The 12,997-nt window shown below is 37.7% G+C and overlaps 1 protein-coding gene across 1 annotated transcript; it reads right to left on the reverse strand.

The window, feature by feature from the left end:
• Window positions 1–3,665: 3,665 nt before the first annotated feature.
• Window positions 3,666–12,806, reverse strand: MDH1B (malate dehydrogenase 1B; the record flags this gene model as incomplete). Its single annotated transcript, XM_082001566.1, has 10 exons — window positions 3,666–3,697; window positions 5,287–5,371; window positions 6,079–6,218; window positions 7,353–7,516; window positions 8,487–8,628; window positions 9,656–10,158; window positions 10,834–10,976; window positions 11,139–11,273; window positions 12,214–12,326; window positions 12,785–12,806. The coding sequence occupies 10 exons, from the start codon at window positions 12,804–12,806 to the stop codon at window positions 3,666–3,668; spliced, it is 1,479 nt and encodes a 492-aa protein (XP_081857692.1).
• Between the last annotated feature and the right edge of the window lie 191 nt (window positions 12,807–12,997).

Consider the following 12,997-nt stretch of genomic DNA (forward strand, 5'->3'; position numbering starts at 1 on the left):
CTCATGTTTTCCTCCTTTTTTTCTCTCCACCAAAGGTACATAAAATAAAGCAAGAATATGAATGTAAAAATACACAGGTTAAATTCACTTAAATTCAAACTCACTTATTAGAATTTGCTCACTCAGATAAGAACAGATCCACTGACTTTGCTGGGTTATACAGCATGCATAATCTATTAGCACTTGATACCTACTGTTAGGTGACAAGCTCTCTATCCGCTACGGCACAATGTCTAACCTTTAAATTACCCACATGGATAAACATACTATACACTTTTACTAGGGTATTCATGGTCTCAAAGTTAAGTATGTGTTTATGTATTTTACCAAACTGGCTGTCATTGTGCAACATCATAACATCATACCCATGAACCCTCCCTCCAAAAAGTTATGAAAGGCGTTATTAACATATGTACAGTCTACATTTTTATACACAGAACTCCATGGAGAGTCCGGATTTTCACTGCAGTAGGAGTGCTTGGCTGAAATGAACAGGATCTACTTCAGTGTTAGCACATCTTCTTTATAATGAATATAATATGAAAATAGAAGCAGTATCTGCCTGCCATCAAATCTGAACTAACTCTGCTCATCGAATACACTATTTCAGTCAGTGTGTTGTATTTCAGCTGTATGTGCCCTTTGTTAATAATTAAAACCGCTTCCACAAAACAAGAATTTTAAAGTTAATTACAAACATACAGGAAATAAACTTTTACAATAATAAACCTTGACCCCATTAACACAAGTACTCTCATGTGCAGAACAAGAGTAGACTTATTCTTGAATCCTACTGGAATGTGCAAGAAAAGTAACATTTGATTACTTATACGTATTTTATTTGCCCATACAGGTTCTCAGAATATGTACTTTAGGACATAAAATGCATTTTTAAGCATGCTACAGAATTAAGTTAAAGTACAGAGAAAGACCAGCCAGATCAAGTAAGGCAGAAATCTCCCTAACGATCAATTTGACTTGATCAGAGAGGCCTTCCTTCTTCTGAAATCAGACAACATACGATCAACATTTTAAATATGCATAAAATAAACTATAATTACTTTTGTTTCCTGTGAAGGGTGAAAACATTCTATATTTTGTGTTCAAAGGCTGAAATTATTTTCTCCTTTTAAATACAGTAACAGCACTTACCTTGCTCTCAGCTACTTACTAAAGGCCCAGAAGTCAGACAACACTGCGAGAGAAGTCCAGTAGTTTTATAGCACTTAAAAGTTGACTTCAAGACACAGTTCTAAAGGTTTTGTTTTTAAATGAATGCAGTTCACAACAAATGCCTAGCAAAGGCCTAGATCAAAGTATCAGGTAATTGTCTAAGCAGTCAAAACAGAGAACACTAATTAATTAGTAATAAATATCCTGAATTATTAAAGATAAAACTTCTTTGACCTTTGTTTCAAAGCAATTTTTTCTTACGGTTGGAGTGCAGTATTTCTAAATTGAGGGGCCTTTACTAAGCATCTCCCAGTTGCTGAGAAACAGTGTTGCTATAGAGACTGAAAATGAGGTGGAAGCTAGCACAATAATGCAGAAAGCACAGTGTGCTGTAACAGTTGGTGCAACTGCACAGAGGAAAAATAGTAAGTCCTAGTGGTAAAGTCCTAGAATAAGAATTGTTCAGACCAACCAGAAAGCTTACATATTCTTCACTACACCCAAATGTTAGGGTTTATGCAGAATATATGTAACATTTGTAAGACACATACATTTATCCTAAAGCCCTTTTTCATAAATTTTTCAACAGTTACTCTAACACACCAGGCAGTAGGATTCATTAATGCCATGAATATCCTGCATACATAGTATTACTCAGTAACTTGTGAGAAAATGTGTACCAGAAATTACTTACTACTTATGGAAAACCCAAACTTAGTGATGACTAAGTCAATCACTGTGTTACAACTGTAACCAACCTTGACTATGTTACCATATTTTAGCTTTTCTATTATTTTTATTCTTTCTTTCTCTCCTAAGCGAAAGCTAGGAAAAGAAACTTTTCCATTCTATTATGCTTCCATGAAGAAAGACCTGAATTTCCCTGCAGGCCACTAGGCAAATCTAATTAGAATAACTTAGGATACAAGAGACATCCAAGACATTTTTTTGTCATTCTCCTCACAACCTCTAAGAAGAAATTCTTTGCCTGTAGTTTTCAGGTAGTGACTCAGAAATGTGCTAAGCCTGCTTATATATTGCAAAAACAGTTGATTTCCTTCTCATTAACAGCTGTGTAGTGTCGGTGCTTGAATTGCAATCTGTTTGAACTACTATCTCCACAGTAAAATAAAAGAATTCAAAGAGTGAAAGACTGACAAATCATATTCCATATAGGAAAAAAAAAAGTAAATACACATTAGAGAAGCTAACTTTTCCTCTCCTGTCTTGGAGAAGGAGCTATGGAATAAACCAGGTAGTTTGTAAAGACTACTGGTAGCATTCTTCCCTGCTATGCTCTCCTGAGACATTTGCCTCCAGATGCTCCTCGAGACTCAGCCAATTTTCTGTGCATACACTACTAGAAACTAATTCCCTGCAGACCACTTCCTCATGAAATGAATGATTCCTAACGACTTTCTTCAAGACTTTTTACAACACCTGCTTCTACAACTCCCATGTGAACTCTTCCATGAAGATACTTGCAACAATATCTCAGTTCCTGTAAATGTTGCTTCTCCCATATACATTTCACATGGGTGATTTCACATTTCACCACACTCTTCCAACTCCCTTGTGATACCTCAGCTTTCTGAGCTCCTCTTTCTAAGACCAGTGAGACACCTCTCCTCATTCTGTCCACATGAGCTAATAAGTAACAAATAAACTCCTTTCGGTTTCCTCATATAAGAAATCTACCCGTGTTCAGAGTTTGAACCTCCACTTGAACAGAAATAATGAATTTATTCCAACTATATTTATCTGATTCAAAGAACAGGAAACTTTTTATTTTGCTTTAAACACTCACATCAGATAAAAAAATTAGTGAGTACAATAATATTTCATTTAACACAGTCTCCATCTTTTAAGATACCACAGACATGCAAGTGGAAGTAGTTCCTCAACAATCCTTTGTAGGCAAGGACTTAATTAAGTGCATGTTTGACTTAAAACATATGAGTAATCCTTATGAAACTCATGAAATAAATAAAAAACATGGAGACAAAATTATGTTGTCACTAAGGAGATGTATGCACTTAAATTTTTGTGTTAGAAATCAATTTTGTCTAAGAATATATATTCTTACACAAGTGCTGTGTTTCATTACATCAGAACCAAGGATTTGGAGTTATAAAACTGCTACTCTGTGTGTAACAATCTTACTCAAAAATTTCATAATACGAATGTTTTAGACATTAAACAATGTATTTGAAACAGTTTATTGGTCTGAAGAAACAGGCGGTTAGATGTAAATGAAATCCTAGACTCATTAAAGTCAGTAGGAATTTTGTGTTTGTCTCCAGATTAAGAATGTTATACTCACACTCGTTTTGAAATATTTTTCTGCCTACAGGCTTCCAGGTTTTTGATGAGGAAGATACTGTAAAAGCTACGACAATGTTTAGCCTTTCTTTGTAGTCTGCTCTTTTGAGCAATGGAAACATTGTTTTAGTATGAGAATTCTCAGCATTTTCTCCTCCAGACAACTCTGGCTAAAATGAGCCAGTAGGCAAGGTTTCAAACTCTGTGAAAAAAGTAAAAACAGTACATATTTTTGCCAACATCCTCAAATACTTACACAGGCAAGGACATAAATAGGGCACTTCATTAATACTTGAACAGTACAGCACCTGATACTAATGTCACAAAGAGTAGGCCACAACTAAGCAGTTAGCTGCTAGCAGTGGAAAGGCCCCCTGCTTAGCATTTAAAGCAGCCACAGAAGGAATGGGACAGCTCTACAGAAAACCAGTGCCATACAAGTAGAGAGCAGACAGGGAAGGACACTCTTATCTCATCAGGAATCTCCTCTCTGGGCTAATCAAGGTCATGATTGGTGGAACAATTAAACTCTGCATTTACCAAGAAAATATTATTGTGTCTGTAGTACTTTCGTGAGAAACAAACATGGATAACCAAAAGGCTTATGTGCTCACTAAAGGCCCTAGGCATCAAGCCCCAAATAGTTTCCCCATTCTTCAGCCTGCCCTTAAGGCAGAAGAACAGCTCATAGTATGGTAAGTGCTGATATAAAAGTGCTGGAAAGAATTTGAACGAAGGGAGAAAGAAAACTAAGTAGGGAAAAGGCCTGTAGGACTTAAAAGTAGAAAGAAATGGCTAGAACGTTGGGAAAGTGCAGGGATTTCAGAACATGTAAATAGGCAAAAAGTGAGAAAACAAAAATAAAACATGCTTTAAAGTTCATCTGTTCTTATTTTGATGAATGATTCTTCTTTCCTTTATATAACCTTAAGAGGACAGAGAACTTGAAAAGCAAAACAGGTAGGAAAAGCAGCACAGAATGCTGCAGAATGCTCCTGAATATTAGGAAGGGATGTTAGAGTTGTTCTATAGACTTTTAGTTGAAATGTCTCATATCATTGTGCAGTTTAAAAAATTAAGTCATGATAAACTTGGTGTGTCATTAACAAAGGGAAATGGCTTAATAATTTATAATGTAGGGATCTTTAAAAGACCTTTCATCTATTGTAATTGTCAGAATTGGCAGATGTGGCTGCAACTTACTGAGATTGCTTTCTCTATAGAAAGTAGGAATATATCTTTTTTTTAGCCTACTGTCTCTGGGTGTCTCAACCGTCTGTTCTTCTGACTGTCTTATAGACTAAAGATACTGAATTAACTGTTAAGTACTGTAACAAACAGAAAAATTAAAAGTTTGAGTTCCAATTTACAGTATTTTTTTCTCTGTTGGAAATTCAACTCAAAATTTCTAGATAGTAAAGAATAGTATAGTAAAGAATAGCTTCAAAAACATACAGTAGGACATAAGGTGAAAGTGCTTTTCTAATAATAGTCACTTTGGTTAAAAAGATTTTATTTTTACCAATAACTTAAGATAATTGTGTCATGCTAAATGTATTATTTATGCTCGGCTTTTATATGTGTGATCTGTGAATGACACAATAGAAACTTATCAAAACAAGGTTGCTACCATGCAGGGCCCAGGCATGGTCAGGAGACATTGGACAAGCACTATATTCCTTCCTGAAGGATTTTATATCCATTTTAAATGAAAGGGACATAAAATAAGAATCCATTACTTAAATTCTCACTTAAATCTTGATCTCATCTTTTATGGGGAGAAAAACCCACCTTGACGCAAATATTTTTTACTAGTGATTTTATCAGCTCCATAGGGATGCATTTCTTTTATTTCCTTTAGTGCAATAAGCTTTTCCTGAATGGGAAAAAAAAAGCAGTTTTAATATCATCCATTCTTTTCATCCATTGTAATTTCCAAAATATGTGAAAATAAAATAATCCTTACATGTTAATAGTATGACTGAAGATCACAAAATCTGACTGAGGCTAGAATGTAGAGTTTGGGAACAGTCTTCTTAGTATTTTAATATTTAGTCAAATTAAACTCTTTTTGTCTTACTAGGTGACAAGAAGTTCATGATGAAATTACTGCTTACTAACTTTGTATTTTCTGAAAAATCCTTAATTCTAGTAAAATCTGGCCTTTACTCATGCAGAGTCACAGCCGTAAGGATCCCAAAAGATACGTCTCCTGGCATAGAACTACTATGAATACCACACAAGCAAAATCAACATCAGTAGCACAGAACATAGAAACATTAAATTAAAGCTAATATTTCTGGTTTGCACAAAGCCTGCAGAACTTGGGGGTGCAAATTCTACACTTACATAGGTAAACTTGTTTTATCACCTCCTTTTTGGACAAAAGAACCATCGTCTGTTCATTTCAATATATAAATACTACCTTACACTTAGAAATACCTGGTATTTATCATGCATAAGCGCATGTGTGTGATTTGTACGTCTAACATTTAGGTAAGTCTCAGTATTCAAAGTTATATTGCAACGTACCCATAGGTGGCAGAATGGGCATACTATTTATTAGATGCAAGAAATCATCACCTGAATCAGCTCATGGGCTAAGCGTCCCAGAATTTCTTGGGTTGTTTCATTAATTTCTAATTCTGTCATGACTTCCCAGTTACCATTCTGGAACTTGACTGGCATAGAGAAGACAATTCCTTCAGGAATGCAAAACTGACCTGAAGAAGAGGGAAAAAATGACCCAAACAGATTTCTGGTTAAAAAATACATCCTCACAGGTGTCAAGATCAAGTCCTACAGACTTGCAGAAATCTGCAACTGTAAGATCTTAGTATAAATGGAGACTGCCTTTTTTAGTGTACAGTTCAAGGACTAAAGTGTTCTCTTTCTACTGTAACTTTATATTTTAGTTAGGTGTACATAAATCATAGAATAGTTTAGGTTGGAAGGGACCTTTTAAGGCCATCTAGTCCAACCCCCCTGCTATAAGCAGGGACATCTTCAACTAGAGCAGGTTGTCCAGAGTCCCATCCAACTTAACCTTGAATGTTTCCAGGGATGGGTCTGGGCACCTGTTCCAGTGTTTCACCACTCTCATTGTAAAAAAAATTCTTCCTTATATCTAGTCTAAATCTGCCCTCTTTTAGTTTAAAACTGTTACCCCTTGCCCTATTGCAATAGGCCCTGCTAAAAAGTCTGTCCCCATCTTTCTTATAAGCCCCCTTTAAGTACTGGAAGGTTGCAATTAGGTGTGCCCAAAGCCTGCTCTTCTCCAGGCTGAACAACCCCAATGCTCTCAGCCTGTCCTCACAGCGGAGGTGTTTCATCCCTCTGAGCATTTTTGTGGCCTCCTCTTGACCTGCTCCAACAGCTCCATGTCTTTCCTGTGCTGTAACACAATTGCTGTAATAATTTTACATCTTAAAAGGGGGGAAAAATATTTTTTTTATTTCATACAAAGATTAAATGGCTGTTGTGAAACGTTCCATTTATTGGTCCACATAACTACACAAGAACATGCTTTTATAGCTTAGGCTCTAAGAACTATAAAGAGTCCTTGCACAAAACACATACACCAGGAAAGCATTTAAACTAAAACACTACAAGACATTCTGCAACAAGGCAATATTAATCTAAGAAATGCTTGTAAGAAGTGAGTATCTAATCACAAGTTCAGGAGAGCAAAATTGCTTAGATTTAGACGTTCTTATGCTGAAACAAATTCTTAGCCTCCCATTATATCATGATTTCTTTTAAAAGTTTTTATTAAATTTAAAATCTTGAGTAAAAAAATATCATTACACATACTGGGGAAAGCCACAAGAGAATATGTGAAGCAAAAATAGATTTACCTTTACTAAGTATTCCCACAGAAACAATCTCCCCAGGAGGAGAGTCGTGATACCAGTATCTTAGCACAGTGGCTACCGCATGAGCAGGTAACATTCCTACACAATGACAGACCCGGGAACTCAGTGAACTCTGTGCAGATAGAAATTCTGAATGGATCCATTTGCTACGAACAAAAAAAAAGGGTGGGAGAAGGAAGAAAAAACTAAGACAACTGCAGGAAGAGTATTTTTCTAGAGAAAAAAAGAACTAAACCTGAGGGAAGAAAACAGTTGAAACTCGTTCAGACTTCACTGCTGAAGGCAAGGCACTCAAAGACAGAAAAAATAGGGTCTAACAAAAAGTGGCTCAAAAGATAACAACAAGCACTACTTATCTATGAAAGTTAGGTCATTTACTCTATTATTATTATTGTTGTTGTTGTTGTTCTTGTTGTTACTATTAATATGTATTACCATCTCAAGTAAGAACACAGCCATGAACCAAAATTCCCCTGTGCTAGGTGCAGTACAAGTATAGAATAAGAGAAATGTCTGCTGTCCAGTAAATGCTAGGTTTAGACCAGAGTGGGAGCTCCATATAGCCAGTCTATGTCACATCTGCTGCCCTCTCACTGCACCCATCCTTTCTCTTCTACTTCTCTTTCCCCAAGAAGCTATCTAGCTGCCAGGTATCTTTTCTACATATGTTAACAAATGGTCTATTTTGGGAAACTGACAACACTAGTGTGCTCAGGCCATACGTTCAATGGAATTCAGGTAGTTGAAGATGCGGATATATGTTTCATATTATTTCAAAGTTTCTTCATGCATACTAGACATCTAAGTCACTATCTGGACTTTCATTACTTCTTATAGGCTGCTCATGATCTGATAGAACAGAAACACACTTAATATATAGGAAAATATAGTTACAAAGTTGGTGAGAGTTAGAACTATGTATAGCCCTAGGAACTACTCTACTTCTTTTGCAGACTAAGTACTTCAACCTGAGTTTTCCTTTATGTAGAGTGCTAGTCAGTAAAGACAAATCTTGAAAACAAAAACCTTCCTTGCTGTTTACTAAACAGTTCAGAAAAACATGGATTAAAAGCAGTTATTTAGTTTTACTTTAAAAAAAAAAAATCTGTACTGTACCTATCATAAATCATATTTAACAAAGGACGTGGAAAATTAGCTGGGCCCCAAATAGCACAGTCATATCCATAAAGTTTTGCATGTGACAAATCAATGTAGTTACAGCCAGTAATATTGCCCCAAACAATCACATCTTTAACTCCTGGAACAGAGGAAAATACATAGGTTAATGAAGACACAGACACTTTCACAGTGTAGGCTGGACTAGATGACCTTCAGAAGTCCCTTTCAAGATGAATTATTCTTCAGTTCAGTGTCCTGCCTTGATAGCAGAAATTATTTTATCTGAAAAATGCAACAAGGTTCTCTATAACATATGAAACCCCATCACAAGCTGAAAAAGGAACTTTAATTTATATTGTTATTGTACATAATAGACAAAGCCTAGTAAATACTTAGCTGTTAAAAAAATAGAACAAATCACATTGCAAACAAACAGCAATGTTCCCTTTAAAATCCTGTACACAGAAATATAGAATGCCTAACAATAAAAAAGAATTCTTTAAAAAAATCTACCTGCTTTGGTGCAAAAGGAATTTCTCAATTAACCTGCTGATAGGCTATTCAGCCTATTAACTTACTTTTCTAATTTATTAGGCTCCAAAATATCTAGACTTGTCATTGATGATCAGTTCCTACCCCTGCAACATTGAAAGAATCCTGATGCTGAGCAGGCTGTTGGAGCACACCTTTGCTATGCAGTGCAGAACCGTGCAAATATGACCAAGCTATAACAACTGACCTGAGAAAGAAAGTTAATTAACCCAGGAATAATACTACAACACAGTTCTACTATACTCTCATTACCTGCACAGAAGTATGTTGTCCTGTTTATTCACTGCTAGTTTTGTGTGTCTCCAAACTAACAATACACTGCAGAGCGCAAATGCAGTCTTGAAGTTCTATTTCATGACCCACAACACAGCTCAGTGTTTCTTAGTATATTTTCATCATGAAATACACACCAGAATGGCAAGGCCACATCCAAGAGTTAGCAAAAGAACTGACATTCATGGGATCACGCACAGATCCAGATAGCAGTAAGTGCAAAGAATGGCAGCACTTGCATTTCTGTACGCACATCAACTGTGTTCTGCAATGAAATACATGCTCTCAAAGGTGCCCATCCACTGAATTCCCCAAATGCTATGAGACAAATAAATATTCACCTGCTGTGTTCATATTCAGCTTCCTGGCCAGCATGGCTTTAGCTGCACTTTCCCAGGATGCTGCAATGGCAATGACATTTTCAGGTTTAATGGATGGGCCGTATGTCATAATCATCATTGCCTTAAGATTTACAAAGGTTTTTCCCGATGAAATTACTCTGACCTCACTCTTGGCATTCTTCTCAATCAGGGGAGCATACACTTGACAGATCTCACTCACTTCTCTGATGTAGTTCTCAAGGGACTGGACTTCATGGTTTAAGAGGACATCATCAAGAACAATGATAATATCAGCTTGAATAAAAGCCTCATCTATTTCAGTGTGCTGTGAAATACTGCGAAGGAGTGGGAACGCCATGTCTTCAGCTTCCATTACAATACCACAAAGAACTTCCTTAAACTGGACAGTGTCAAGCAAATGGATACTGACTTCTGTTGTCATCCCAAACACTTCTCCATTTGCCAAAAGAGGGATCAGCTGATAAGAGATTGGAGCTGATGCACTGATAAGATAAGGATATAAAAAAAATATAGTTAAGAACTAACCACTGCTTGTTTGGAAGTATTACATAAATACAAAGATCTTTATTTTGTATTTGTTTATGTTTAAATAAACCATCAGCTTGGATCCTTTATAGCTCTTTCTGTCATTTTAACAGGTTAAAAACTAAAATGGTTGGGTCCTCCTTTCATTTGAAGGTTCTTCCATCCTATACATTTCAGTCGATACTGTCACTTAAAAATTGGTGTCTTTAAAGAACCACGGTTTTTTTAAGGTGCTCTGTTAGAACTATCAGATATACGGAAATTTCTAAAGCTAGAACTGCAAGAGACTCTTTATTTATTTAACTATTTCCAAAAATATTTAATGCAAAATACTTGCACTACAAAATTCCTAGCTTATTTTGTAAATACTTGCTTTTCCCTAAGGTGATCTGGGGTCTAAATGCTGCCTGTTCACATCCCTCACTTAAAGTGGTGCAAATGTAACAAAAGCAGAAATAATTTCTAAATTATATACTGAATGCTCATAGTGAGGGGCACAAAATGTAATTCAAATCAGCAAATTACAGGTATTCATGTATAACTTCAGATGGTTACACCTGTTATATGTGATAGGAAAAAGTGCATTCTTCTGAAGCGGAGTGAAATTTCATGGATATTCTTTTTACTCTCACCTGGTGATCCAGATCTGCAAAGGCTTGATAAGACTTTTAATCTCTTCCTCCTCTTTTTCAATTTCAACATGCGCCTGCAAGTTCTCCTCGGCAATGTTTAACATTTCCTCACTCAACATCATTGAGGTGACGCCGTAATAGTGCTAAGAACAAAAAGGATGATCTCTCATCAAATGACAACCCAAGGACAGCAAGGTAACATTAGAAAGGACAGCTTTATTTTACATTTGAAGGAGCAATAAAGAACAACAATGTTATAAGAAAATGTAAAATATGGGTTTAGAGTATTAAAAGCAGATCATTACCTGAGTATATTCCAGAAAATCATTAATTCCTCCCAGAAGCAGACCCTTCCCTCCACGGTCCAACAGTTCTCTCCAAATGATAGGAGATCGTCTGTGTTCCCATCCGTTCGTTTCACAAATGTCATGAAGCCACTGCTAATGTAAACATCCCCGCTAAAAAGTTTTAATACTTTTCACATTTGATAACACTTAAATGTTACAGCTATAAACATTCTTATTACCTCCTCTCAATACATAATTGCAAGGTGCTTCACAACTTACCCACATACTCACATATGTGCAAAATGAGGGAGTAACACAAAGCAAGGCATGGTGGTACACTGTGATACCTCAGCAAAAGAGCAAAAGGTCTTAGTTCTGCTTGAATTTACTGCTGCAATTTTGCTCAGTTGTAGTAGTGGTACTGAAGATAGCAATGCTGTGAAGCAGCAAGTAATCTGAGAATACCTATTTAGCCACAGAAGGTAAATAGACTGCAGAGGTTAATTACTATTCAGTTAAATGTTTGAGTTGGGGTGTCAAGCAAAATATAAGAGCTAATAAACATCATAGTACTGTCTATGTCATGAAGTAATACTGGGGTTTTTTCAGTTCCTTATAGGGACTGCAGTGTAGACATGGCAAAAAGTCTACAGCAGTACTCAGAAAGGCCTATCCACATTGTAGACAAATATGTGAGGTTTAATTTCATTCTTCCATTACAATTCAGAGCCCTTGAATGCCAGAAATACTCTTGACAAGTAACAGCTCTGAAAGTATATGCAAAAGATTTACAGGCTGAGCAGCCATTTATACGTAATAAAAAACTAATAAGCTTGTACTTCTTCCTGATAAAACACAGCTTTAGGCTGGCCCACATTTTGTGCCCATCTTCTGTGGTAAGCCTCACGAGAATGCCAGTCTCTCATAACATTCAAACCTTTCCTCTGGCTGGGTCTCATAGCGAAAGCTGCTTCTGCAGCACCGCTATCCACATATCAACACACCAATACAGAGAAAAAAAGAGACATACTTTTGTTTTGTTGCTTTGTAGAGCATTGGGGCATCTACCAATGATTTGATTTACAATCCTTACCTCCCATTTGTCAGGGTGCTGAGTGATCTTGTGAATCCTGAAGTCTGGCAAGTTGGCCTGGAGATATTCAGCCAGGAGTTCAGCTTTGGCATAGTAAGGGCAGTTTGCCTTACCTGTGAACACAACGACAACACCACAAATGGAGGATTTTGTTACATTGACTGATAAGGGCTTAACCAGCCAAATGTTTTTTAATTGTTCCAATTAAAAAAACTCTTATGTAACCACCATCCTGTGAGTTCCCAGGAAGTAAAAGGACAAGCATATGAGCCAGCAAAGAGAAGATCATTTCGGAGGTGGAACAGCCTCTTCAGCCAACGTTTAAGGGGCTGAGGAGGCCATCGCGAGGAGGGCCAGCAGCAAAGGGGGGCAGAAGCCTCGCCGACGGGATAAGGGGAGAAGGCTGACTCGGAAACGGCTGAGGCAGGGTGCCGTACAAACACCGCTCTCAAGACTAAAAAACCGGCAGGTTACAAAGCCTGCGCAGGCGAGCAGCCACCACAAGCACAGGCAGACTGCCGCCGGCGGCCGCCCCACGCTCGGTGCCCCGGCGACCCCCGCGGTGCCTCACCCGCCAGCACAAACTTGGCCATGCGCGTGGCACCCTCCAACGGTCGCTTCGGCGTTGCACAGCAACGCGCCGCGCGCCACGGCGGTTTGTCCCTCGGCCCGCGCCGTCCCTCTCGCGAGGCCCGCCGAGAGCTCGCGGAGAGGCGGGCTCGGGGGTCATGGCGCCGCCGCGTGCGAGGTAACAGCTACCGTGGCGAGGGTCTGCTGCGCGACC

The sequence above is a fragment of the Phaethon aethereus genome (assembly GCF_964289735.1).
Source record: "Phaethon aethereus genome assembly, chromosome: 6".
NCBI lineage: Eukaryota > Metazoa > Chordata > Aves > Phaethontiformes > Phaethontidae > Phaethon > Phaethon aethereus.